At 40.6% G+C, this 27,924-nt stretch overlaps 3 protein-coding genes, 1 long non-coding RNA gene and 1 pseudogene across 5 annotated transcripts in view; 4 read left to right on the top strand and 1 right to left on the bottom strand.

The window, feature by feature from the left end:
- The first annotated feature begins 444 nt into the window (after window positions 1-444).
- LOC117527535 (ferritin, middle subunit-like) lies at window positions 445-1,825 on the top strand. The gene is made up of 4 exons (XM_034189929.1): window positions 445-753; window positions 1,091-1,237; window positions 1,326-1,451; window positions 1,577-1,825. The coding sequence occupies exons 1-4, from the start codon at window positions 652-654 to the stop codon at window positions 1,730-1,732; spliced, it is 531 nt and encodes a 176-aa protein (XP_034045820.1). The 5' UTR covers window positions 445-651; the 3' UTR covers window positions 1,733-1,825.
- LOC117527538 lies at window positions 769-13,227 on the bottom strand. The gene is made up of 3 exons (XR_004565552.1): window positions 13,216-13,227; window positions 4,333-4,336; window positions 769-965 (listed from the first exon to the last, which is right to left on the bottom strand). It is a non-coding gene; the product is annotated as an uncharacterized LOC117527538 (long non-coding RNA).
- On the top strand, window positions 4,939-6,295 carry LOC117527534 (ferritin, middle subunit-like). The gene is made up of 4 exons (XM_034189928.1): window positions 4,939-5,252; window positions 5,591-5,737; window positions 5,828-5,953; window positions 6,081-6,295. Exons 1-4 carry the CDS (start codon window positions 5,151-5,153, stop codon window positions 6,234-6,236), a joined length of 531 nt encoding a protein of 176 aa, XP_034045819.1. The 5' UTR covers window positions 4,939-5,150; the 3' UTR covers window positions 6,237-6,295.
- Window positions 13,228-13,754: 527 nt separating the features above from the next.
- On the top strand, window positions 13,755-14,603 carry LOC117527537 (annotated as a pseudogene).
- A 1,925-nt stretch (window positions 14,604-16,528) lies between these two features.
- LOC117527533 (ferritin, middle subunit-like) overlaps window positions 16,529-27,924 on the top strand; it is a 50,346-nt gene continuing 38,950 nt past the window's right edge. Inside the window, exon 1 of one of the 2 annotated variants that reach the window (XM_034189927.1) lies at window positions 16,529-16,575. Coding sequence is in view for 1 of the 2 variants with exons in the window: in XM_034189925.1 (XP_034045816.1) it covers window positions 16,648-16,779 (132 nt within the window). In the remaining variant the exon portion in view is untranslated. Of the gene's footprint in view, window positions 16,576-16,619; window positions 16,780-27,924 lie in introns of those variants that run through there. The other variant, XM_034189925.1, reaches the window with a different exon arrangement.

The raw sequence follows: 27,924 nt of genomic DNA, 5'->3' as shown, positions 1-27,924 counted from the left end.
ACAGACCTTGTATATATATATATCAATTATTGCATGTTATACATGTTGTCACTGCCACATAAGTCATGAGAACAAATATCTTTTGTTGTGTAAGCATCACTTTTTTAATGAAATCATCAACCCCTGAAGAACATTATTTAAATAATATTGCCCCATTAAATCTTCAATTTTTACAGTATTTCAATCAAATAACTTCAATATTTTTCGACAGAGAAAAACGCTGCTCGGTCAAAGGCTTTGCCTTCATTATATTATAGTTTTAGTAATTGTTCTTTCATGAACCCAAAAGTGCTTAGTCATTTTGCTTTGAATGTGGAGTGTGCTAGAATTCACTGATTGGCTGAATTTGTAAGCAACCCGCCCACTTTGACCGTAACGTAATATACGTCACGTGTTCCGTGATGTATAAATACGCCAGAGTTCGCTTCTAATTTCATTGTAGAGAAGAAAAGGATCAGGAGTTCTTGCTTCAACAGTGTTTGAACGGAACTTTTACTTTCGTCCTATTCTACAACTACTTTGCGTTTTGGTCACTGCGGTTTTTTTTTTAAGTTTCTACTTGAACACTACTGGTGGAGAAAAGCCCACAGAGAGCTTTATTTTTGTACTTTTGGTTAAAAAAAAACAAACGCCAGCAAAAAAAAAAAAAAAATGGAGTCTCAGGTCCGTCAGAACTACCACCGTGAGTGTGAGGCCGCCGTCAACAAGATGGTCAACTTGGAGCTGTTCGCCTCCTACACCTACACTTCCATGGTGAGAGAATTTTGACTTAAAAGGGTTTAAATGTCTCTAGATTCGAGCGTGTTTTTTTTTTCTCCTCGCAGTCTTGCTGTACCTATGACGCTGTAGGACTTGTTATGCAAATAGCGTTTCATATCGCGGTGCAGCATGTTGCCAGATAAGCAGGAGCCGTCTTCCACCGTTGTCTTGAAACAAAATTGCTGCGTCATGTTTGGTTTGGTCTGCTGGCTTTTTTTTTTTTTTTTTTTCTTTGTCGAGTAACAAACTGAGATGATTATGACTTGATCACTTAACTCAATTAAGGATGACATCGCTGTAATCACTATTCTCATTTGTCTTCTCTCCGCAGGCTTTCTATTTCAATCGAGATGATGTTGCACTGCCAGGCTTCTACAAGTTCTTCAAGGAGAACAGTGAGGAGGAGCGTGAGCATGCGGAGAAGTTCTTGGCCTTCCAGAACAAGCGAGGAGGCAGAATCTTCCTGCAGGATGTTAAGGTTAGTGCTAGAGTTTTTAACAGTTTTGGGATTCTGTGCTTTTGTACTGTGGTTTAGCGGTGAGACTGACATCTGGTTGTATTCACAGAAACCAGAGCGTGATGAGTGGGGCACTGGGCTGGAGGCCATGCAGTGTGCTCTGCAGCTTGAGAAGAATGTCAATGAAGCTCTGCTGAACCTTCATAAGCTGGCCTCTGAACATGCAGATCCTCATGTAGGTTTCACAGTTCTGACTCATGACTATTGGAAAAAAATGGAAATGTCAAAGTAATAACGGTGGTGTGACTTGATCCTACTTACAGTTCAGTCCTGTTCATGATTTCTCCATCTTGTCTGCAGCTGTGTGATTTCCTGGAGACTCATTACCTGAATGAGCAGGTGGAGACCATCAAGAAGCTGGGTGACTACATCACTAATCTCACCCGCATGGACGCCAAAAACAACAAGATGGCAGAGTATCTGTTTGACAAGCACACTCTGGGTGACAAGAGCTAAATGCAGAAAGCCCAGAAGCTGAGCATCTGTCTGGGTTGTCGGTCTTGATTCTAAATGTATCCTAATCACTATTAAACTCCACCTGTGAAGTGGAACAATGACTTAAGAATGATGGCTATGCTTCTTGTGATCTAAATAAACATTTTTGAGCTGAAACGTTGGAATCTTTTGTTTCACATTCTCTTATGTAACTTTAAAGACAAGTTTATGTTGATCAGTGGTGGATCCACCCATTGAGTCATGACAAACTTACTCCCAGAAAGTTTGTGAAAGCAGATTCTTGAAAATTTGCCCAAAAGAGATTCTACCCACACTGAAAATAGTGAAACATTAGTGTACTTATATACATTGGTCTAATGGAAATTTGTGGTTTGTGCCGCAATCACTTTACCACATAAATATACTTTTGGAAAACTAAAATTAGCTGTAACAAATAGATTTTCATTTTTGTTTTCCCCCCATGCATGTGCACTGAAAAAAGCATGTCTGAGCCAACTTGTATTAATTTGTAAAAACCTGAATGAATTGTTTGTAAGTTCAACTTTCAAACAATTCATTCAGGTTTTTACAAATTGTAACACTAAGTTCGTGTTTTTTTTTTTTTTTCTTTCCAGTGTGTGGGTTCACTCCACCAGGGAGTGATCAAAAAATGGCTGTCAAAACAAATACTATGGTGTATTGTAACTTTATTTTGTCAATACAAAAATACTGTGTGTATGTATATATATATATATATATATATATATACAAACACATTCACTGGCCACTTTATTAGGCACACCTTGTTAGTGCAGGGTTGGACCTCCTTTTGCCTTCAGAGGTGCCTTAATTCTTAATCACAAATTCAAGGTGTTGGAAGCATCTCTGACATGGGTCCATACTGACATGACAGCATCACGCAGTCTCCCATTAAACCAGTCTGCCCATTCTCCTCTGACATCAAGCCATTTTTGTCCAACCTGCTGCTCATTGGATATCTTCTCTTTCGGAACCCTATAGAGGCTTGTGCATGAAAATCCAAGTAATTCAGCAGTTTCTGAAATACAGACCAGGTCATTTGGCACCTACAACCATGTCATGTTCAAAGATTCTACCCACACTGAAAAGTACTTATATTGTATACATTGGTCTCATGGAAATTTGTGGTTTCCAGTTTAAATGTGCTGGAATCACTTTACCACTTCATAAATATACATTGTGAAAAACCAAAAATTAAATTACATGAATTTTTTTAAGCTGATCCGAACTATCTTTTTTTTCACCATGCATGTGCACTGAAAAAAGAGCATGTGTGAACCAACTTGTCACAATTTGTAAACCTGAATGAATCAAGTTGTTTGAACTTAAGTTTGTAAATTAGAGCTGATTTAACTTTCAAACAACTTGATTCATTCAGGTTTACAAATTGTAACAAGTTGGTTCACACATGCTCTTTTTTCAGTGTGTGGGTTCACTCCACCAGGAAGTGATAAAATGACAGCCAAAATAAATATTATGGTGCACTGGAACTTCTGTGACCTACAACATTAATTAAAACATTTAAAAAAAAAAAAAAAAAAAGGTTGCTGTAGAATGTTTTGGACTTCAATACAAAATCGGTGTCTGACTCTAGGTGGGTTCTCTTAAAGATCAGCCACAACTGAGCACTTTCTGCCACCTTGTGGTAGAATTTTATAGCCACACTGATGTACAAAGGTGGTTAGAATGTTTAAAGATAGAGGCTGTCAAATATGTACCAATGAGTGAAGAGTAAATCTCACTGGGTTAAAGTCAAAATTAAGTTCGTAAATCTGCTGTCTAGAGGGAAACCTGGCAAAGCTATATTTAAAGCTGCACGTTGACTGCAAATGAAATACAAACCTGAATGTCCTTCAATAACTTTGGATATGGATTTGTTTATATGAAGTGTAAAAAAATTTCAGAAATGTCTTGAGAATAGCTAGGAATGCTAAATTTGAACCTTTTTCCACTTTAGGCTCAGTCTTTTGCATGGAAAGAATGAATTAAAGCACACCAAGAATTCATGTTAAGAATTTTTGGCTACTGTCAGGTGACGGAGTGTGTCCAGATGGAGCAGGAGGAGAGGAAAGTGCATACTTTTTGCCAAAACAAATTCTGAACCCCTCTACAAAGTGAAATTGATGTTTATCACCATTTTTGCTGTTTTTAACCCATAGATCCACAGTGTTCATTTATAGCAAGTCCAGACTTACTCAGCTATGTCCTTCAAGATGTTTGATGTTAGATGTTTACACGGTTTATTTTGTCAGTGCAAAAATACTTTGTGTTTTAAATGTGTGTATATATATATATATATATATATATATATATATATATACACACAAACACATTCACTGGCCACTTTATTAGGCACGCCTTGTTAGTACAGGGTTGGACCTCCTTTTGCCTTCAGAAGTGCCTTAATTCTTAATAATATAAATTCAACAAGGTGTTGCAAACATCCCTCAGAGACATTGGTCCATACTGACATGACAGCATCACGCAGTCACCCATTAAACCAGTCTGCTCATTCTCTGACATCAACAAGCCATTTTTGTTCAAACAACTGCTGCTCACTGGATATCTTCTCTTTTTCTGACAATTCTCTGTAAAGTCTATAGAGGATTGTGCATGAAAATCCCAGTAGATCAGCAGTTTCTGAAATACAGACCAGCTCATTTGGCACCTACAACCATGTCACGTTCAAAGTCACTTAAATCCTTTTCTTCCCCATTCTGATACTTGGTTTGAACTTCAGCAAGTCATTTTCACCACTTCCAGACGCCTAAATGTATTGAGTTGCTGCCATGTGATTGGTTTATTATCCAGTTGTGTGCCACATATGAGAACAAATATCTTTTGTTGTGTAAGCATCACTTTTTTAATGAAATCATCAACCCCTGAAGAAAATTATTTAAATAATTTGCCCCATTAAATCTTCATTTTTTACAGTATTTCAATCAAACAACGTCAATATTTTTCGACAGAGAAAAACGCTGCTCGGTCAAAGGCTTTGCCTTCATTATATTATAGTTTTAGTAATTGTTCTTTCATGAACCCAAAAGTGCTTAGTCATTTTGCTTTGAATGTGGAGTGTGCTAGAATTCACTGATTGGCTGAATTTGTAAGCAGCCCGCCCACTTTGACCGTTACGTAACATACGTCACGTGTTCCGTGATGTATAAATACGCCAGAGTTCGCTTCCATTTTCATTGCAGAGAAGAAAAGGATCAGGAGTTCTTGCTTCAACAGTGTTTGAACGGAACTTCTACCTTCGTCGTATTCTACAACTACTTTGCGTTTTTGTCACTGCGGTTTTTTTTTAGTTTCTAATTGAACACTACTAGTGGAGAAAAGCCCACAGAGAGCTTTATTTTTGTAGTTTTGGTTAAAAAAAAACAAACGCCAGCAAAAAAAAATGGAGTCTCAGGTCCGTCAGAACTACCACCGTGAGTGTGAGGCCGCCGTCAACAAGATGGTCAACTTGGAGCTGTTCGCCTCGTACACCTACACTTCCATGGTGAGAGAGAATTTTGACTTAAAAGGGTTTAAATGTCGCTAGATTCGAGCGTGGGTTTTTTTTTTTTTCCCCTCCCCTCTCGCAGTCTTGCTGTACCTATGATGCTGTAGGACTTGTTATGCAAATAGCGTTTAATATCGCGGTGCAGCATGTTGCCAGATAAGCGGGAGCCGTTTTACACTACGCCCTTGTCTCGAAACAAAATTGCTGCGTCATGTCTGGTTTGTTTTTTTGTCGAGTAACAAACTAAGATGATTATGACTTGAACTTAATCACTTGGAGATCAATTAAGGGTCACATCGCTATAATCACTATTCTCATTTGTCTTCTCTCTGCAGGCTTTCTATTTCAATCGAGATGATGTTGCACTGCCAGGCTTCTACAAGTTCTTCAAGGAGAACAGTGAGGAGGAGCGTGAGCATGCGGAGAAGTTCTTGTCCTTCCAGAACAAGCGAGGAGGCAGAATCTTCCTGCAGGATGTTAAGGTTAGTGCTAGGGTTTTTAACAGTCTTGGGATTCTATGTGCTTTTCTACTGTAGTTTAGCGGTGAAACTGACATCTGGTTGTATTCACAGAAACCAGAGCGTGATGAGTGGGGCAGCGGGCTGGAGGCCATGCAGTGTGCTCTGCAGCTTGAGAAAAATGTCAGTGAAGCTCTGCTGAACCTTCACAAGCTGGCCTCTGAACATGCAGATCCTCATGTAGGTTTCACAGTTCTGACTCATGACTATTGAGAAAAAAAAATGGAAATGTCAAAGTAATGGTGTTGTGTGACTTGATCCTACTTACAATTCAGTCCTATTCATGATTTCTCTGTCTTGTCTACAGCTGTGTGACTTCCTGGAGACTCATTACCTGAACGAGCAGGTGGAGACCATCAAGAAGCTGGGTGACTACATCACTAATCTCACCCGCATGGACGCCAAAAACAACAAGATGGCAGAGTATCTGTTTGACAAGCACACTCTGGGTGACAAGAGCTAAATGCAGAAAGCCCAGAAGCTGAGCATCTGTCTGGGTTGTCGGTCTTGATTCTAAATGTATCTTAATCACTATTAAACTCCACCTGTGAAGTGCAACAATGACAACTCTTAAGAATGATGGCTATGCTTCTTATGACCAAATGTTTGACAAATTCTAAATAAACATTTTTGAGCTGAAATGTTGGAATCTTTTGTTTCACATTCTCTAATGTAACTTTAAAGACATTTATGTTAAACAGTGGTGGATCCACCCATTGAGTCATGAAAAACTTTCTGGGAGTAAGTTTTGAAAGCAGATTCTTGAAGATTGGCCCAAAAGAGATTCTACCCACACTGAAAAAAGTGAAAGTGTACTTGTATACATTGGTCCAATGAAATTTGTGGTTTGTGCTGGAATTGCCACAAATATACTTTTTGGAAAACTAAAATTAGCTGTAACTGATTTTCATTTTCTTCCCCCCCATGCATGTGCACTGGAAAAAAAGCACATCTGAGCCAACTTAAGTTTTACAATTTGTAAAAATCTGAATGAATTGCTTGAAAGTTGAACTTACAAACTTAAGTTCAAACAATTAGGTTTTTACAACACTTTTTTTTTTTTTTCCTCTCTCCCCAGTGTGGGTTCACTCCACCAGAGAGTGATCAATAAAACGGCAGTCAAAACAAATTCTAACTTTTGTCAATGCAAAAATAGTTTTGAATGTGCTGTGTGTGTGTGTATATATATATATATACAAACACATCCACTGGCCACTTTATTAGGCACACCTTATTAGTGCATGGTTGGACCTCCTTTTGCCTTCAGAAGTGCCTTAATTCTTAATCATATAAATTCAAGGTGTTGGAAGCATCCCTGAGACATTGGTCCATACTGACATGACAGCATCACACAGTCACCCCATTAAACCAGTCTGCCCATTTTTCTCTTGACATCAAGCCATTTTTGTCCAAACTGCTGCTCATTGGATATCTTCTTCTGAACCCTATAGAGCAGGGGCGCCCAAAGTGGGGCCCGCGGGCCAACTTTGGCCCACAGGGACGTTTTGATTGGCCTGCCAGGCCTCAGCTGATAATTCTTTGCACAAGTGCTGACATAACTCTTGCTAAGCCAACCTGTGTCTGTGTCCCTCCCTACAAAGTGAATGCTTTATATAGGGCTGCATGGACAGTTTCTTCTCAGTCATGGTGCGCTGTTCATACCAAAATGGAACGTCTTTAAAATACATTTTAACACAGTGGGTATGTCACACTGTTGTGTGTTCTATTTCTATTTTCAAATATGTTTTTTAAAAATTTTATATTACAAAATATACACTTATTTGGGAAGATTTCCCATGAACCTTTGCGCTGGCAGCATCAATTTCGCGGTTTTAAACCAGTGGACATGGAGCACCAAAGAAGTGGCATACGGACAGGAGGCATTATAAACAAACATGGGAGGAAAAATATTTTTTCACAGACATTAATTGTAGGCCGGTTTGTCTCATTTGTAATCAGTACAAAAGAAGTACAACATACGTCGCCATTACGAGACAAAACATGCAGCTTTTTCAACGTACCAAGGAGATGCACGTAAGAAGAAGGCTAGTGACTTCTTAGCAAAACTTCGTTCACAACAAAGTGCCCTAGCACGGCCATCCTCTGTCCAGGACAGCGTCACCCGGGCCAGTTATGAAATCTCAGCCCTTATTGCCAAGACTGGAAGATCATTTTCAACAGGCGAGTTTGTCAAAGACTGTCTGTCCACAGCGGCGTTACTTGTGTGTCCGTCCCAGGCAAGGCTCTTCTCTCAAATCAGCCTCTCCCGCAACACGGTGACACGCCGTATTGAAGACATGAACCGGGGCATTAAGGAACAACTTAAAGCAAAAACATGCGGATTTTCAGTTTTTTCACTGGCATGTGATGAGAGCACGGATATTTCTGATTCAGCACAGCTTTTAGTTTTTATCTGAGGAGTGAGTGACAGCATGGAAATCTCTCAAGAGCTGGCTGGAATAGAGATGCTGCATGGGACAACAAAAAGCCAGGACTTGTTTGCGGCTGTTGAACGAGTATTGGACAAATACAGTTTGAGCTGGGACAAAATGGTTGGGATCACGACGGACGGTGCCCCTGCAATGATTGGCAAAAAAGCAGGTCTTGCCACACTGGTGTCTTAAAAGGTTGCCGAATGTGGAGGTAAGCTGACCCACTAACACTGTATCCTGCACCAAGAACAGCTGTGTGCCAAATCAATCAGGCTTGGAGACATTGTGCGCGACGTCATTAAAATCATAAACTGCATATGCTCAAAAGCTCTTTCACACCGCCAGTTCAGAGCTCTTTTGGACAAGGTCGATGCTCAATACAGAGATGTGTTGTACCACCAAGAAGTTCGCTGGCTTAGCAGAGGGAAAGTGCTCAAAAGATTTTTTGAGCTGTGCCATCTCATCGCAGACTTTCTGATGACCAAGGACAGTAACATCCAAGTTCCTACAGAAGACAGTTGGACTTGTGACGTGGCTTTCATGGTGGACATTACGGACCAGCTTAACTCTTTGAATGTTCAGTTTCAAGGCAAGGAACAGATTATCAGCGAGCTTTATGATCACGTCAAGGCCTTTCAAATGAAGCTGGGGCTACTCTCACGACATCTGTCAGCAGGTAAGACTGATCATAAAAATCGTATGCTGTATACATGTATTTATACTTGATGTAAGTACGTGCAGGTCATGTCTGTGCACCATTGTACATCTGAGTTCTTCGTGGTGTGGGAGACGCTTAGTATAGATGCGTGTTTTACTTGAAATGCACTGTTGCATTTACTGTTGTGAGCTTATGTGGCAGTTGTGCTGATAATTGTAGTGAAAACTTAGGCTGTTTATTTGTTTCCAGGAAACGTGACTCACTTCCCTAGTCTGAGAGAAGTAAACCTGGTTGAGGAGAAGCTGCGTGAATATGCAGGACTTGTCAGCAACCTGAACAAGGAGTTTGATGTGCGGTTTATGGACTTCAGAAAAAGTGCTGGAGATATGGAATTGTTCTCACAACCCTTCAGTGTTAGCCCAGACTCTGTCCCAGACCACCTTCAGATGGAGTTAATTGACTTTCAGTGTGATACTGAGCTAAAAAATAAATTCATGTCACTGAGTCTTAAGGATTTCTACACACAGATCTCACTACAAAACTACCCACACATTAAGAAACATGCACAGGTGATGCTTTCACTGTTTGGTAGCACTTACATTTGTGAACAGACCTTTAGTGTGATGAACCTAAACAAGTCCAGGCTCAGAGGTACCCTGACTGACTCACACCTGGATGACATACTTACCTTGGCAGTTAGCCAGCTCCAACCAAACATTGAGAGGCTAATAATGTTCAAAAATCAGCTTCATGTGTCTCACTAGTCACTAGTGAGACACATTGATGTAAACTCCACTAAACTCAAACTCCACTAAACAGCAAACCACTAGTGACTAGTGGTTTGCTGTTTAGTGGCGTTTGCAGTTTGAGATTGAGTTTGCAGTATTTTGTTGCAATTTGTTGTGTTTGTTGTGTTGCATTTGATTTGCACTTAGTTGAAAAATTAAACATTCATTCCTTTATGTTAATTAAAGCAACGTTGTACATTTATTTCTGCATCATGAGTAAAATTTCTATATTTGGCCCGTGGCCCATTGTCACATTTTCATTTTGGCCCTTGGAGGCAAAAAGTTTGGGCAGCCCTGCTATAGAGGATTGTGCATGAAAATCCAAGTAGATCAGCAGTTTCTGAAATACAGACCAGCTCATTTGGTACCTACAGCCATGTCACGTTCAAAGATTCTACCCACACTGAAAAGTACTTATTATATTGTATACATTGGTCTCATGGAAATTTGTGGTTTCCAGTTTAAATGTGCTGGAATCACTTTACCACTTCATAAATATACATTGTGAAAAACAAAAAATTAGCTGTAACAAATGGCATCAATTTTTTTAAGTTGATCTGAAGTATCTTTTTTTTCACCATGCATGTGCACTGAAAAAAGAGCATGTGTGAACCAACTTGTTACAATTTGTAAACCTGAATCAATCAAGTTGTTTGAACTTAAGTTTGTAAATTAGAGCTGATTTAACTTTCAAACAACTTGATTCATTCAGGTTTAGAAATTGTAACACTAAGTTGGTTCAAACATTCTCTTTTTTTTCAGTGTGTGGGTTCACTCCACCAGGAAGTGATAAAATGGCAGCCAAAATAAATATTATGGTGCACTGGAACTTCTGTGACCTACAACATTAATTTGGGGGTCAAGGAATTCTAACATGACAAGCAAAATAACATTTGCTACAAAAAAGGTTGCTGTAGAATGTGTTGGACTTCAATACAAAATCGGTGTCTGACTCAAGGTGGGTTCTCTTATTAAAGTTCAGGTCGTGAAAGATCAGCCACAACTGAGCACTTTCTGCCACCTTGTGGCAGAATTTTATAGCCACACTGATGTATAAAGGTGGTTAGAATGTTTAAAGATAGAGGCTGTCAAATATGTACCAATGAGTGAAGAGTTGAATAGTAAATCTCACTGGGTCAAAGTCTAAATTAAGTTCACAAATCTGCTGTCTAGAGGGAAACCTGGCAAAGCTATATTTAAAGCTGCACGTTGACTGCAAATGAAATACAAACCTGAATGTCCTTCAATAACTTTGGATATGGATTTGTTTATATGAACTGTAAAAAAAAAATTCAGAAATGTCTTGGGAATAGCTAGGAATGCTAAATTTGAACCTTTTCCACTTTAGGCTGTCTTTTGCATGGAAAGAATGAATTAAAGCACACCAAGAATTCATGTTAAGAATTTTTGGCTACTGTCAGGTGACGGTAGAGTGTGTCCAGATGGAGCAGGAGGAGAGGAAAGTGCATACTTTTTGCCAAAACAAATTCTGAACCCCTCTACAAACTGAAATTGATGTTTGTCACCATTTTTGCTGTTTTTAACCCATAGATCCACAATGTTAAATTATAGCAAGTCCAGACTTACTCAGCTATGTCCTTCAAGCTGTTTGATGTTAGATGTTTACATGGTTTATTTTGTCAGTGCAAAAATACTTTGTGTTTTGAATGTGGAATGTGCTGTAAATGTGTGTGTGTGTGTGTGTGTGTGTGTGTGTGTGTGTGTGTGTGTGTATATATATATATATATATATATATATATACGAGGTCTGTGAGAAAAGTATCGTACCTTTTTATTTTTTCAAAAACCATATGGATTTGAATCACGTGCGATTACATCAGCCAACCTTGAACCCTCGTGCGCATGCGTGAGTTTTTTCACGCCTGTCGGTTGCATCATTCACCTGTGGGCAGGCTTTGAGTGAGCACTGGTCCACCCCTCCCGTCGGAATTCCTTTGTCTGAGAACTTGCTGAGAGACTGCCGCTTTGCTTGATCAAATTTTTTTCAGAAACTGTGAGACACATCCAAGTGGACACCATTTGAGAAATTCATATGGTTTTCGGTGAAAATTTTAACGGCTGATGAGAGATTTTGAGGTGACACTGTCGATTTCAGGCTCTATTGATCCAGGACGTCGTGAGACAACAGAGAAGTTTCAGAAGAAGTCGGTTTCAGCATTTTATCCGGATATTCCACTGTTAAACGAGATTTTTTTAATGAAAGACGTGTGGACGGGTCCACGCGTCGGCTCGCAGCCGCCGCGACGCTCCGCCACAGGAAAAACACCTCTGTTGGAAGCCTTAAGGACAAGTTGGAACATGTCCAGCTGTTAAACAATTTCTCATATACTCACTCCACTGAAAGCCATCAAAAGCCGCCTGGATTTTACAAATGGTTATCAACACGGAGGTGTTTTTCCTGTGCTGCCGCTCCGCGCCGGCTGCATCCCGACGCGCGGACCCGTCCGCACGTCTTTCATTAAAAAATCTCCTTTAACAGTGGAATATCCAGATAAAATGCTGAAACCGACTTCTTCTGAAACTTCTCTGTTCTCTCACGACGTCCTGGATCAATAGAGCCTGAAATGTGGAGGTTTTCAGCTTGAAACAGGCTGATGACGCCGCCTGAGAGCGCAGCGCGACGTCTCGCACCGTGGGAAGTCCTTAAAGCGACAGTGTCACCTCAAAATCTCTCATCAGCCGTTAAAATTTTCACTGAAAACCAGCTTAATTTTTCGAACCATGTCCACTTCGATGTGTCTCACAGGCTTAGAAAAAATTTTGATCAAACAAAGCGCCAGTCTCTCAGCAACTTCTCAGACAAAGGAATTCCGACGAGGGGCTGGACGACTCCTCCCACAAGGAGTGCTCACAGGCGAATGACGTCACCGACAGGCGTGGAAAAACTCACGCATGCGCACGAGGGTTCATGCATGTCTGACGTAAAAACATATGAATGAAATCCATATAGTTTTTGAAAAAAATAAAAAGGACCTAAACTTTATGGACAGCCCTCGTATACTTACAAAATACATCAAGTTTAATATGTTTTTTAAATAATTTAAGTGACCTTGATTCTATAATTTCTTTGAGGTTGTTCCATAATTTTTACACCATTCACTGCAAGTTCCTTTATCTTGGTTCTGAATCTTGTTTTTTTTTTTTTTTTTTTTTTAAGACTTCTATGCCCTTCACATTATAACTACTTTTTTTTTCAAACATATTTTGAATGTTTATTGGTAAGGTATTGTTGTTCGCTTGGTACATTGTAGTAATTTCAAATCAACTAAATCATGAAATTTAAGTACCCTATACTTAATGAACAATGGACTAGATGGATCTCTAAAACGACTGTTGCTAATCACTTTTAAAGCTCTTTTCTGCAAAATAAAGGTTGTGTATAAGTTGTACATGTTGATCCCCAGATTTCTACACAATGAGTCAAATATGGAACAATCAATGAATTGTACAATGTTAATAATCCATAACTATTTAATGAATATTTAACTTTATGCAAAACAGCAATGGCTTTCGCTATCTTTGCTTTTATGTAATTTGTGTGACTTCCATGTAAAATCTTCATCAATCATAACTCCTAAAAATTTCATTTTTTTACCCTTTGAATGTCCATTCCATCTATTTTTAATGACACCACTTTTTTGCTGTCATTAAACAATATGAAATTTGTTTTATAAAGATTAAGTGACAATCTGTTTATATCAAACCAATATTTAACTTTTTCCAACTCTGTATTTATCACTTGTGCTACTTCCTGTATATCTGATTCAGAGTAAAATAATGTTGTATCGTCAGCAAATAAAATGCTACCAAGTACATTAGATACATTCACAAAATCATTAATATACAAAATCTTGCTGTACCTATGACGCTGTAGGACTTAAGCAAATAGCGTTTCATATCGCGGTGCAGCATGTTGCCAGATAAGTGGGGGCCGTCCTCCACCCTTGTCTCGAAACAAAATTGCTGCGTCATGTTTGGTTTGGTTTGCTGGCATTTTTTTTTCTTTGTCGAGTAACAAACTGAGATTATGACTTGAAATTAATCACTTAGATCAATTAAGGGTCACATCGCTATAATCACTATTCTCATTTGTCTTCTCTCTGCAGGCTTTCTATTTCAATCGAGATGATGTTGCACTGCCAGGCTTCTACAAGTTCTTCAAGGAGAACAGTGAGGAGGAGCGTGAGCATGCGGAGAAGTTCTTGTCCTTCCAGAACAAGCGAGGAGGCAGAATCTTCCTGCAGGATGTTAAGGTTAGTGCTAGGGTTTTTAACAGTTTTGGGATTCTGTGCTTTTGTACTGTGGTTTAGCGGTGAAACTGACATCTGGTTGTATTCACAGAAACCAGAGCGTGATGAGTGGGGCAGCGGGCTGGAGGCCATGCAGTGTGCTCTGCAGCTTGAGAAGAATGTCAGTGAAGCTCTGCTGAACCTTCACAAGCTGGCCTCTGAACATGCAGATCCTCATGTAGGTTTCACAGTTCTGACTCATGATTATGGAAAAAATGGAAACATCAAAGTAATAACGGTGGTGTGTGTGACTTGATCCTACTTACAGTTCAGTCCTGTTCATGATTTCTCTGTCTTGTCTACAGCTGTGTGACTTCCTGGAGACTCATTACCTGAATGAGCAGGTGGAGACCATCAAGAAGCTGGGTGACTACATGACTAATCTCACCCGCATGGACGCCAAAAACAACAAGATGGCGGAGTATCTGTTTGACAAGCACACTCTGGGTGACAAGAGCTAAATGCAGAAAGCCCAGAAGCTGAACATCTGTCTGGGTTGTCGGTCTTGATTCTAAATGTATCCTAATCACTATTAAACTCCACCTGTGAAGTGGAACAATGACGACTCCTGTTAAGAATGATGGCTATGCTTCTTGTCACCAAATGTTTGACAAATTCTAAATAAACATTTTTGAGCTGAAATGTTGGAATATCTTGTTTCACATTCTCTAATGTAACGTTAAAGACGTTTATGTTAAACAGTGGTGGACCCACCCATTGAGTCATGACAAACTTTGAGAGTAAGTTTTGAAAGCAGATTCTTGAAGATTGGCCCAAAAGAGATTCTACCCACACTGAAAAAAATGAAACATTAGTGTACTTGTATACATTGGTCTAATGGAAATTTGTGGTTTGTGCTGGAATCACTTTACCACATAAATATACTTTTTGGAAAACTAAAATTAGCTCTAACAAATAGATTTTCATCTCCCCCCCCCCCCATGCATGTGCACTGAAAAAAGCATGTCTGAGCCAACTTAAGTGTTAATTTGTAAAAACCTGAATGAATTGTTTGAAAGTTGAACTTACAAACTTAAGTTCAAACAATTTATTCAGGTTTTCACAAATTGTAACACTTTAGTTGGTTCATACATCTGTTTTTTTTTCCTCTCCAGTGTGTGGGTTCACTCCACCAGGGAGTGATCAAAAAATGGCTGTCAAAACAAATACTATGGTGTATTTTGTCAATACAAAAATACTTTGTTTTGAATGTGGAATGTGCTTTAAGTGTGTATATACAAACACATTCACTGGCTACTTTATTAGGCACGCCTTGTTAGTGCAGGGTTGGACCTCCTTTTGCCTTCAGAAGTGCCTTAATTCTTAATCATATAAATTCAACAAGGTGTTGGAAGCATCCCTCAGACCTTGGTCCATACCAAGGCGGTGGAAGTGATCAGTGCCATGGCTAAACGAGCTGCTAGCTAATGAGTTCACTGCATATCAGTCCTTTCAAAATGTCATGGAATTTCAGAGTTTCTGCTTAAATCGACCTCATTTCTGCTTAAAACTGACTTTAGAATGAATTAAGAGGTTTTACCTTTATCATCTGATGGTTAATAATCCATTTGATTGATTTGGGTGAAGAGACTCAAACTCAGATGTGCTGCTGTGGTACGAAATGACGCATGCACAGATGCAAAAGGCGGATCGATTTTTAGGGGTGGACTGTTCAGGTTGCGACACCGGTTTAGTGCACAATGTAAACACCTTGTGAAGTATGGACAACAAGACAACATCGGGTCACAGCAGCAGTTCATCACAGGTGCTACATCTCTAGATAACCCTCTCAACTTGGGGGAACGTGTCATAATCGCTTGTGAACTCGCTGAATCAATGCCATTCACATCCTTGCAAGCCATTGTTTATATGGCTTTGAAACGCCGGAACTCTGCTGGTGCCGTGGTGCACACTGGGATTATGGAAAACGTTAAAGCAGCGAATAGCCCCTGCACTTGCTGTGATTTTTACCATGATTGCATTAAAGAAAAGTCACCATGACTTATGTATGACTTCATCCGTGGTTCACACGTGTGCTGATCCGTGACCTGTTACGCCACTAAGCAACATACTCACGGACCACACTTTGAGAAAGGCTGGCATGAATGACATTTGTCAGCATTTTTGCTGTTTTAACCCTATAGCTTCACAACATTCAGTCATAGCAAGTCCAAACTACATAGTGTTACTCGGCTGTGGCTTTTAAGATATTTGACTGAAGGGTCCAGAGGCCGTGGATTATCAGCCCTTTTAACTGACTGTTTAAAAACCAGGGGAAAAATCTATGTGTACTATTTTGAGAACACATTCATGTCTAGTTGTCCATCTTAACCAACATTTATACAGTTTATTTTATCAACGCAAAAGTGCTTTGTCATTTTGAATGCAGAAGGGGAAAAAAACATACTCTAGTTCAACAAACCCGTCGCCCATTACCGCTGCTCCATCAGCTCACTGTCTGATTGGCTGAATTCTCAAGCAGCCCCGCCCACTGTGTGGAGTATAAATACATCGAGCCGTCGCTCACCAGCTGTTGAGAAGACATCAGGAGTTCTGTCTTCAACACTGTTTGAACGGAGTTCTTCCTTTTGGCACACTTTGAAACTATGTTTGAGTAAACATAGCTTTTTATTTCGCTTATTATTCAATTAAAAAAAAAAAATACAACCCTATTATTATACCTTATATGTATAATAAACAAGAACCGTCGGCAGAAATGGGGTCTCAGGTCCGTCAGAACTTCCACCGTGAGTGTGAGGCTTCCATCAACCGCATGATCAACATGGAGCTGTTCGCCTCATACACCTACACTTCTATGGTGAGAGAGAAGTAGATTTGTTTTAGAAGGACTAGTCGTGTTGGTTTATTGTGATGCGCTGCCAGTCACTTGCTTGAACTTCAACAGCACACCAAACAAGCTGTAGTGGATGTTCTTTACTGATATTGCCAATGTATATTTTTTGCCCATTTGAAACTCTAATTCAAGATATCTGCAGTTTAGTTTAAACAAGAAGGATTCAATCTAGAGGTGGGCAATACCGGGAATTTTGGTATTGATCCGACACCAAGTACATACAGGCCCAGTATCGTCGATATCAATACCAATACTTTTTCATATTTAAGCTTCATAGATCCAAAGGATCCAAAAGACCTAGGATAGAATTTCGCCAAACATTGTACATGACAACAAAATACTTTATTACAATCAACATTTTTGTTTAAAAAAATATCACTCAACACAACTTAAAACAAAATCTCCTGAGGTAGAGGGCTGACAAACCACTGCTCTTACAGACAGAGAGTAGACTGTGATGAATCTGCGTGCTCAGCAGTCAGTGCGTGCGGGAGAGAAAAAAGCTTGAGTATCGATCTTTTTACACGAGGATCGTTCAGTATCAATACCAGCATTGGTATCAATATTATCGATATTAGGATCGATCCACCCACCTCTAATTCAGTTTTTGCTGTTGATGTGTGGGGTTTCTCATCAGAGATGATGACAATGACTGTGGCTATCTGCATCTGAATTGTAGATCTTCCAATTTAAAATATCAACACTGACTAGTCATAATTAAAGTTCAATATACCTTTTGAATTCAAGATGCTTACAATGGCATTATAGATACTTTAATATGATGTAGATATTTCAAACTGGACTTTTAGTGATAATGTCACTGTCCATGGATTTGGAGGTTCTCCTCTTTTTTTAATTGTCCAGAGCAGTGATTCTCAACCGGGGTGCCGTGATCGATCGTCAGGGGTGCCGTGGGTAGGGCTGTCACAATTATTACAATATTCGTCAATCGCGATTATTTTTCATATTCGCGATTGTTTTTCATATTCGTGATTACCGTGAATTATTTATTTTATCCACAAAGCATAAAACGACTCAGAATCTGACATCATTGTGCTGCAGCCTCGCTCTCGTCTTAAGGCGGGACAATAACATGGAGGCTGACGGCCGATTAAAACAGTGCCGTCTTCTTCAAAAGCCGTCGAGCTGTCGGTGTGTGTGTGTGTGTGTGTGTGTCTGTCTGTGTGTCTGTGTGTGTGTCTGTGTGTGTGCCTGTGTGTGCGCGCGCGCGGAGTTAACAGGCTGCAGACTGCGAGGGAGGGGGTGGGTGAGGGAGGGGGTGGGCGGGGTGTCAGCTTCACTCAGCTGACACGTTACAGTCTGAGAACCATCAGTGCGCAGCGAGCGAGGAGCAGAGAGGATTTTAACCCGAGTGAAGAAGTAAAAAAAACAAAACAAAACGTGAAGCTGCTTTTACTTCTCTCTGAACTTTCTCTAAAGGTGTGATTCTGCCGTTACCGTCCTGTTCACACCATGTGCGCGTCGTATGCTGAATTTATGAGATCATGAGATGAAATAAACGGTCAAATAGCTTTAAAAACATATTTTAAAAATGAGAATATATGAATGAACTGAGCCACAAAAAAAAAACAAAAAAAAAAACCCTGACATGGAGAAGCTGTGGTGATGTTCAGACTCACAGATCACAAAAAGCAGGTGAGAACTCTGAACTTTAACAGCTGTTACTTTCCAAAGGTATTTATTTGTTCAATATGGGCTTAATGCAGTGTTTAAGCACAAAATGTGACTGATGAGGAGAAACAGTTTCAGAAATGCAACAGAAACAACCACAATTCAGAAAAAGTTGGGACTGTATGTAAAATGTTGATAAAAATAAAAATGTTGCACCATTCCCAATTTCTCCACTCACAGAAGCCAAACGTTCTTCCAGAGTTGTGTAATTATACTACAGTAGTAGAATATAAAGAAGGGGAAAAAAAAAAAAAATAGACAATATATTCGTCAACCGCAATTATTTGTCTGACAATTAATCGTCTCCAGAAATTCCTAATCGTGACAGCCCAACTTGAGATCAGAGCGCAAAATGCTTGAGGATTTTCGAAACGCGGCGTTTTCTGTATCGATTTTCTATTGCGATAATTGGGTTTTGCGCAAAACCAGAGGTAATAGAACTATAATATTATTTTGGTTGGTGGTGTGCCGCAGGATTTTGTAAATATAAAAAGGGTGCCGCGGCTCAAAAAAGGTTGAAAATCACTGGTCCAGAGGACCACAGTGGAAATTAGTTTGCTGCTTTATTGTGCTATCCTTGCCATTCATCTTGAAATAAATTCAGTCTAGGCATTTGAAATTGCTGATATCGTGAACTCATTCTACCTTGTCAAAATACATTTACAGATATCTTGAATTAGAGTTTTGGTGAGACAAAATGTCATCTATCATTTTGACTAGGTGAATTGATGCTCTCAGGAGTACACTGTTCGTGACAGTCAGATCCTGACGTTGAATAACCTCCATTCTCTAGGGAAGGTGTGATTGTGCAGAGTGGTGATGTTCAGAAACATTGAGGCTAAACAGACCGGGTGCTTCAGACACTAACCATCTCATAGTGTGGTTTGATTGAACACTACCACTGAGCTTTCTATAAAATGTGGATTGGTGGCTCATGTCAGTGGATTTTTTTGTGTGGGGGCTTTTCTCTCTCTTTCTCTTCTCTCCTCAAGTGGCGTGAAGGCAGCACAGCGATAGTGGTCAACATTTCCTCACAGCAAGATGGTCATGGAATTGCTTCCCACCTGGACGTTTGAGTAGATTTCCTCTGGTTGCTCAGGCTTCCTCTAGAAACTGCAAACTTTAAATTGACTGTAGGTGGCCCTGTGATGCACTGGCAGCCTGTCCTTGGGTGTACCATGCATCTAGCCCAGAAACCCCTGGGCCTGGTTTCATAAAGCAGTCTAATCTTGTTTAGTCGACTAACCTCACTTAGTCGACTCATTTTTCATGTTAGTTGTTGCACAAAATGCTTAGTCAGGTAAAGTTTCGCGTTACCTGACTAAAAATTTTAGTCTGGTACAGAGGAGGCTTATTTTAGTCGACAAAACGCCAGTGTCTTACCTCAAAAAAGGCGGCTATTATGTACCACAACTTGATTGTCGGAGGATGGAAGGACAGACTTGTGGGTGTTCTGGGACTGGAATAATCTATTGGACATGTTTACAGATGCGGAGGTCGGGAGCGCTTCTCCTCTGCTGCGGTGGACTTGGCCATGTTTATAGCAGCTGACCAACCCAGAAGTAAACAAAACTGGTGCGCATTGGAGGGATTTCTTGGCAACAGCATTCGCTATGACATAGACCGCTATGACAGTGAAAATCATTAACTAACGTAAGACGGTTAATCTACAAGTTTAGTCGTCTGTGAAATGGAGATTAGATGGATAATGTTGGGTGAATAACCTTAGTCGTCCAAGTAAGCTTAGTAGACTAAAAGATTAGACTGCTTTATGAAACTGGGCCCTGGAATAGTCTCCAGCTCCCCATGACTCCTTATTGGAGTTATGCTGCGTTCCGAACCATTGGAAGCTCGGAACGATGAGACATTAAAAACATCCCTACTTCTGGAAAGTGTGTTCATGAGATTACCTTGGAGATAAATATGGATCAACTACGAAGCCAAGCAGTGGAGCTATGCTGATATTATTTTTTGGGCTAAATTAAATCGTCAGATGTCTTTGTGTAGTGCTGCTAATTTAACTAACTGTACACAGAATGAATATATTATAAAGCAGTAATGTCATGTTAATTTTTCAACATTAGTAACGCTGTTGCCTAACCAGTCGCAACCTTGGCTGTGTTGCCATCTCGGAATCCTCAGGTTGCTTAATTTCCTCACGAGTTTCAGAGTGGAAATTGCTGTGTGTGACGTGTTTCAGCAAGTCACCAGTGCAGTCACCAGTGTTGGAATTGTTTTGGCTCAAGTACAAAGTGTAATAGCAGAACCAGCATGCACTCACATCACAGTGAGTCATTCTGGGGTATTTGAGTTTGAGAAACTTGAAAACATTATTTAAATGCCAGAGAAAAAAAGAACCAAAAAGAGCCACAGAGCAGTTGCGTGTCTCATCTAAGTGTCAAAGCTGATAAATGCTTCATTATTTGAAGAGCCTTCTGTGTGCAGACGCAGCTTGAAGGCATCTTTTTCATGAAAAGGATTAAACTCTAGTGCTGTGGCTGGGTGAAGCAGGATATATTTAACCATGTGAAATTAAGATGTCAACTACATATGCTGCAGGGTGATTCCACATGTAGTTGTAATGAAACGGTGGCTCGGAGTGTGCCTTGTTCACATGTGTGAACCAGTAGCTGATATCACAGAATTTTTCAACAGATTTTGAGTAATTTGGGGGTGCTGAATCCAAATCTGGTTTTAGTTTTACCCAATCATCCCGTAAAATAATGTGCTACTGGCAGAGGACTTGCTGCATTGTTGTTGGCAATGGTACATGCTGCACAGATTCAATACCTTCACTAGGGCTGGTTATCTCAGCACAGCATGCTCTGGCTCTGTGGTTGGCATGAAGCTGGACTCTCTGGTGATGGTGGCAGAGAAAAGAACACTGGACAAACTACTGGACATTATGGACGATGCCAGTCACCTTCTGCACACCGTCATCAGCAACCAGAGGAGCCTCTTCAGCCACAGACTGCTCCTTCCCAAGTGCAGGACCAACAGACTGAAAAACTCCTTTGTCCCTCAGACCATCAGACTGTACAACTCTAGAGTAACAGGAAGACAGAGGACGGGAATGAGAGGAACAGTAGTAGCCAGTAAACCAGTATGTCTAGTATTTACGAGGTCTGTTAGAAAAGTATCTAACCTTTTTATTTTTTGCAAAAACCATATGGATTTGAATCACGTGTGATTGCATCAGCCAAGCTTGAACCTTCGTGCGCATGCGTGAGTTTTTTCACGCCTGTCGGTTGCGTCATTCGCCTGTGAGCAGGCTTTGAGTGAGCACTGGTCCTCCCCCCTCGTCAGATTTTCATTGTGAGGAAAACGTCTGAACGGCTGGAGCAGCGCTGCATCAAATTTTTCCAGAAACTGTGAGAGACAGCCAGGTGGAAACCATTCAGAAAATTCAGATGGCTTTCAGGGACGATTTTATGAGCATCACACAGATTAAGGAGTGTTTAAAGATGGCGCACAATGGCGGAGGGCGCACCGCGCTCCGAGCGGCGATCGACAGGCTGAAACGACCAGATCATTTCCAAACTGAATGCTGTGTTGATCCGGGACGTCGTCTGACTACCAGAGAAATGGCAGAAAAGGTGGCCATCAGCACTTTTCTGGCACATGCCACTGTTAAAGGAGATTTTGTCATGAAAACAGGAGCGGAGGAATTCGCCACGGAGCCGCTAATGGCGCGGAACGAAAGCACCTCCGTGTTGGTCTCACAGGACATGTGACATGCCCAGATCTTCGACAATTTCTCGGATACTCACTCGACTGAAAAGCCACCCAAAGCCATCTGAATCTTCCGAATGGTGGAAGAGCTGGGCATGTCCCGTGAGACTTACAACACGGAGGTGCTTTTTGTTCTGTGTCATTACGCGGCTCCGTCCTGACGCGTGAATTCCGTCGCACGTCTTTCATTACAAAATCTCTTGTAACAGTGTAATGTGCCGAAAAAGTGCTATGTCCACCTCTCTTGCCATTTCTCTGGTAGTCAGACGACGTCCCGGATCAATACAGCCTTCACTTTGGAAATGATCTGGTCATTTCAGCCTGTCGATGGCCGCTCGAAGCGCGGCACGCCCTCAGCCGCTGTGGGCCGTCTTTCATCCGGTTGTAATGCTCCTTAATCTGTGTGATGCCCATAAGATCTTCACCGAAAGCCATCTGAATTTTCTGAATGGTTTCCACCTGGCTGTCTCTCACAGTTTCTGAAAAAATTTTGATGCAGCAAAGCGGCAGTCGCTCAGCCATTTTCCTGACAATAAAAATCCGCAGAGGGGGCTGGACCACTCCTCCCACAAAGCGTGCTCACAGGCGAATGACGCAACCGACAGGCGTGAAAAAACTCACGCATGCGCACAAAGGTTCAAGCTTGGCTGATGCAATCACATGTGATTCAAATCCATATGGCTTTTGCAAAAAATAAAAACGTCAGATACTTTTCTAACAGACCTCGTATATTTAAAAACTGTTATTCTTTTTTACTTTCACTTTTGATACTCTGTGCTACTTACCCTGTGTGCTGCTATACAATGCTGCTGGAACCTCAATTTCCCTGAGGGAGTCTTCCCAAGGGATCAGTGAACTTCTATCTAATCTAAGCCATCCTCCACCCATGCATATAATGAAAAAACTGCTGTCATGCTTGGGTTGCTGACTGCAGTGTAAAGCAGCCAAACTAGCAGGCTTATGTCGGATGCTTGACCACTGCTGAAAACTAGCACTTGTGAATAATGAAGGGAGAGACTCCTATAATCACTGTTTACATTCATGTTCTCTCTTGCCACAGGCTTTCTACTTCTCCCGAGATGATGTAGCCCTTCCTGGCTTCTGTCATTTCTTCAAAAAGAACAGTGAGGAGGAGCGTGACCATGCTGAGAAGCTGCTGTCATTTCAGAACAAACGAGGAGGCAGAATGTTCCTGCAGGATGTTAAGGTCTGTGCTAACTGGCGTGTCTTATTAACTGGTTTCCAAGACTTGACATGCATTTCTGCTTCTCCTGAGGTTTAGTGGTGAGACTGACATTTGCTCTTTGCAGAAACCAGAGCGTGATGAGTGGGGCAGCGGGCTGGAGGCCATGCAGTGTGCTCTACAGCTAGAGAAGAACATCAGTGAAGCTCTGCTGAACCTTCACAAACTGGCCTCTGAACATGTAGATCCTCATGTAGGTTTCATGTGGTCCTGGTGACACTTGACAAAATTGACTCCCTTAAAATTGTAGTGTCAGAAGGTATAAGGTTAACATGACTGACTTAAACTTTGATCCTACTTGCAATGCAGAAAGTGTGACTTCAGTCAATGATTTCTCCATCTTGTCTGCAGCTGTGTGACTTCCTGGAGAGGAATTACCTGAACGAGCAGATGGAGGCCATCAAGAAGCTGGGTGACTATGTCACCAGCCTCACCGGTTTGGATGCCCACAACAACAAGATGGCAGAGTATCTGTTTGACAAGCACACTCTGGGTGGCAAGAGCTAAATGCAGAAGGACCAGAAGCTGAGCATCTGTCTGGGTTGGCAAGCTTGACCGTAAACACCTATTTTCACTTTATCAACTCCAACTGTGAAGTGGAACAGTAACGTCTCATACTGTTAAGACTGGCTGTGCCTCAAAAGCACCTAAGTGTTCTGTAACCAAATGTTTCTGACAAAGTTGAAATAAATGTTTTAAGCGGCAATATGTCTGAATGTGGCTTCTTTTTTTAACTCTGGGCTTGTCGTGAAGGACCTTCTTTGCAACTGAATTTCCTAAAATATTTAGGAAACACTGACAAAATGATACAAATGTGGGCAGAATGTTTTCTAAATTTGAAGGCTGTCAAATATGTGTGATGGGTAAACTGTTGCAGTGATCAAATCTCACACTGGGCCAGAGTAACAACATTGCCAGTTGGCTCCAGCAAAGTCCAATGGTTTTAAATCTCACAAATGTACTGTTCAGAGGGAAGTCTGGTAAAAATAAAAGTGCCAAGACTGGAAACAAAGTCCCATCTGAACACACTCGACTATTTCAGATATCCCTCTCTCCAGTTCACTGGTCACAAGAACAGCCCTAAAGATTACAGCAACTTTTTTCTCCTAAATAAACAGACTAATGCCAGAGTCTCTTAAATTTTAAAACTTCTGTACCAAACATGTTTTGACAATTCCAGCAGATCCAAAAATCACCCATAAAAATGAAATCTACTACCCGTCAGTGATATATCCCTCCAAAATCTAACTTAATGTTTCTCAGACCAAGGACCACTTAAAGATAGAGTTGGTTGTCCTAGAGAGCTAGGAAAATTTGAAAGTAGCACCCCCTCTGGGTTCCACTCTCTCCCCCCTACCCCGTCAGTGCCCTGTCCAAAGCCACGCCACCACAAACTTGAACGTGCATCTGACTGTGGGACTCAGTTGGGCAGCGGAAAGCCATTGCGATGTCATCCGCGTCAAATCCCTCAAACGGGTCGCCATCAGAATCGGACTGAGCCCCAAACAAGTCATCCTCTGAGCCATCCACAGCACTTGAGATGCCACACTTCTTGAAGGATTTGTGTATCACCTCGGGGGTTATTGCTCGCCATAACTCATTGATCCATTTGAGTAAATCCTTCTTTAATGGGCACTTATTCCCGTAGCAAGTTTTCTCACTCAGTCCATACAACTCTTACATGCGGGCTTTGGATGGTTCCAACTCACATCGGTGGGTTCCAGACATGATGTGCAGCCTGGTACAGTGGGTTGCAAAAGTATTCAGCACCTTGGTATTTTACGCATTTTAATTTGTTTATGGCATTTCAAATAAAAAAAAATCAGGCTTCTCAATATAAAAAATTCTAAAATTTGCTTCCTTAAATTCAAACTGAAAGTAAATCTCTACAACTTTATATACATTAATTAAAAATATAAAAGCCAAGATGATGGATTGCTTAAGTAATGGAACACTTTGGAAATAATAACTGCAAATAATCAGTTTAATTGCCAGTTTTCTTCAGACAAGTCAGGGGATGGATACCTGAACATTTCCAATTCACTGAATATGTCTTGAACTTTATTTACATCAGTTATGAAGAATTACAAACAGTATGGCACTCTATGGTAAATCTGTGTGGAGTGGACGCTTCTCAAATAGCGAGTGACTGTGCAGGAAGGAGAAGAGTGAGGAAAGCCACCATGACACCCAGACAACCCAGAAGAAGTTCCAGGCTTCTGCGGCTGTGATTGGAGAAATTGTGCATAGTGCATGTATTGCATTTTGTATCCCCAGTTACACAGCTTCATGATGAAGTGGTACAGAGGAGAGTTTTATTAAAAAGAAGAGCTGAAAGTTCAGCTACAATTTGCCAGAAGGTACATCTATGATGCAAATCTTGATTTGATGTTTTGGTGAAAGAAAATCCTCCTCTTTTTTTAAATACATTTCCATTATACATTTCAAATTTCTTACTTCTAATTGTGTAATTTAGAGAGTATTGGAAACCCACTTAGTATTTCATCAGTTGCATGTCTTGAAAAACGATGATTTTTTTTGTTTTGTTTTTAGAAATTGTTCAGTCACATGTGGCTGTAAAGGGAGAAGATGCTGATATTTAACTGTAAAATCTAAATTAAAAACAAATGTGGAACAATAATAGAAAATACTTTTATTTATTTTAAAAACAGATTTTGCACAATAATAGAAAAATTGCTTTATTCTCTGGCTGTGAGGCCAGAAGGGAGATACAGAAATGTGCTCTGTCAGTGTGTCAGTCACAGTTTTTTGTACCCCTGATAACTTCAACAAAATTGATCAAATTTGAACTGGAAGTCTCCCATGAATAGATTTCAGATGAAATTGAATTTAATCAGGTTTCACACAGGCTCTCTAAGGACCACCACTTTTACTAATCAGATTATTGATCATTGTAATAATTTATTTTGTCAGCATCAGTTGGCTTAAAAAAAATCTTTTATGTGAAGCATTCTGTCTCCCACACCTCCATTCACGGCCACTGACTTGCTACCTGCTGGTACAAAGGGACGATTTTGACTTATGAGCTCACATCGAGTCAGCAGGCCAACCTGCTTCCACTTGTTCATCTCGGAAAAGACCTGCCAAGGCTACCTGGTCAAGATGGGAGGGAAGATCAAAACCTCGAAGAAATGCTGCTTTGTGTTTGACCGCAACCGATGCACGCTGTCCTACTATGCAGGTACATGCAGACAAATAAGACAGAGATGTATGTTGTAAATCCTTCTGTTATGTTACATGATCAGTGAGTGAAAATATTGGATAATACAACTTAGTATCATCTGCAGACATTTTACAAATTGTAGTAGTTGAGTCATTAATAAGTAACAAAAATAACAGGTCCCAGCAATGACCCTTGCAGGACACCACTGCTAACACCTCTCCAGTCTGATTTAGCATTAGGACATACTCTCTGTTTTTCATAATGCAGAAAATCCTCCAAAGAACAGTTAAGTTTACCCATAAAACCACATTTCTTTTTATGAGCATCACACAGATGCTCATAAAGCATCTGCCCCTCCCTGAGCCTGGTTCTGCTGGAGGTTTCTTCCTGTTAAAAGGGAGTTTTTCCTTCCCACTGTCGCCAAGTGCTTGCTCACAGGGGGTCGTTTTGACCGTTGGGGTTTTTACGTAATTATTGTATGGCCTTGCCTTACAATATAAAGCGCCTTGGGGCAACTGTTTGTTGTGATTTGGCGCTATATAAATAAAATTGATTGATTGATTGATTTCTGTAACTTATAAATTGACCTGCCAACAACAAATGAATGAATGCATTGATTTGATATGTGAAGATTTTGATAGAAAACCTCAAGCGGTCAACAGCAAAACTGGGTCTGGATCATCGCTTTGTCTTCCAACATGACAGTGACCCAAAACGTAACAGTGTGTCCGGAAAGTATTCGCAGCACTTACCTTTTTCACATTTTGTTATGTTACAGCCTTATTCCAAAATGAATTAAATGGGCAATTCTACGGTAACGGAATTACAATCTGAGCTAATCTGTCGTGGTTAGATGCCATATGTCCAGATTTTGTGCTGTTGTAATTCCGTTACCACAGAATTGCCCAAATTAATTTTTCCCCTCAAAATTCTACACTTAATACACCATAATGACAACGATTGGGAAGTGTTGAACTGCTTGGTCTTTTGACATAAAAATGAATGTATGTCAGTGGTGCTGAGATGACAGATGAAAATGAAATACTTCATGTTATTTTTTACTTTGTTGTACACAGAGCTATGAGAAGAAGAACAGGAAGGACAAGCAGATGGAAGCAATACCACCCCAGACAGTAAATGGATCTGGGCCAGATGTAGTCCAACATCCGGTACCAATCCTGAAAACGGATCCGGTCCAGACAATTTTTGCACCCTGGCCCAGATCCGGCATGGCTCCACTTTACAGTTCTGGAACAGA

Source organism: Thalassophryne amazonica, chromosome 16, assembly GCF_902500255.1.
Source record: "Thalassophryne amazonica chromosome 16, fThaAma1.1, whole genome shotgun sequence".
Lineage (NCBI taxonomy): Eukaryota > Metazoa > Chordata > Actinopteri > Batrachoidiformes > Batrachoididae > Thalassophryne > Thalassophryne amazonica.
Note: the sequence above shows the minus strand (reverse complement) of the source record. Positions and strands in the feature narration are given on the sequence as shown.

Bases quoted from the DNA above. Each gene is read 5' to 3' on its own strand.
- LOC117527535 (XM_034189929.1), top strand. From the start codon at position 652: ATGGAGTCTCAGGTCCGTCAGAACTACCACCGTGAGTGTGAGGCCGCC. The intron at 754-1,090 runs GTGAGAGAATTT...TTCTCTCCGCAG, and splicing joins CCTACACCTACACTTCCATG to GCTTTCTATTTCAATCGAGA. The intron at 1,238-1,325 runs GTTAGTGCTAGA...TTGTATTCACAG, and splicing joins TCTTCCTGCAGGATGTTAAG to AAACCAGAGCGTGATGAGTG.
- LOC117527534 (XM_034189928.1), top strand. From the start codon at position 5,151: ATGGAGTCTCAGGTCCGTCAGAACTACCACCGTGAGTGTGAGGCCGCC. The intron at 5,738-5,827 runs GTTAGTGCTAGG...TTGTATTCACAG, and splicing joins TCTTCCTGCAGGATGTTAAG to AAACCAGAGCGTGATGAGTG. The intron at 5,954-6,080 runs GTAGGTTTCACA...TCTTGTCTACAG, and splicing joins CTGAACATGCAGATCCTCAT to CTGTGTGACTTCCTGGAGAC.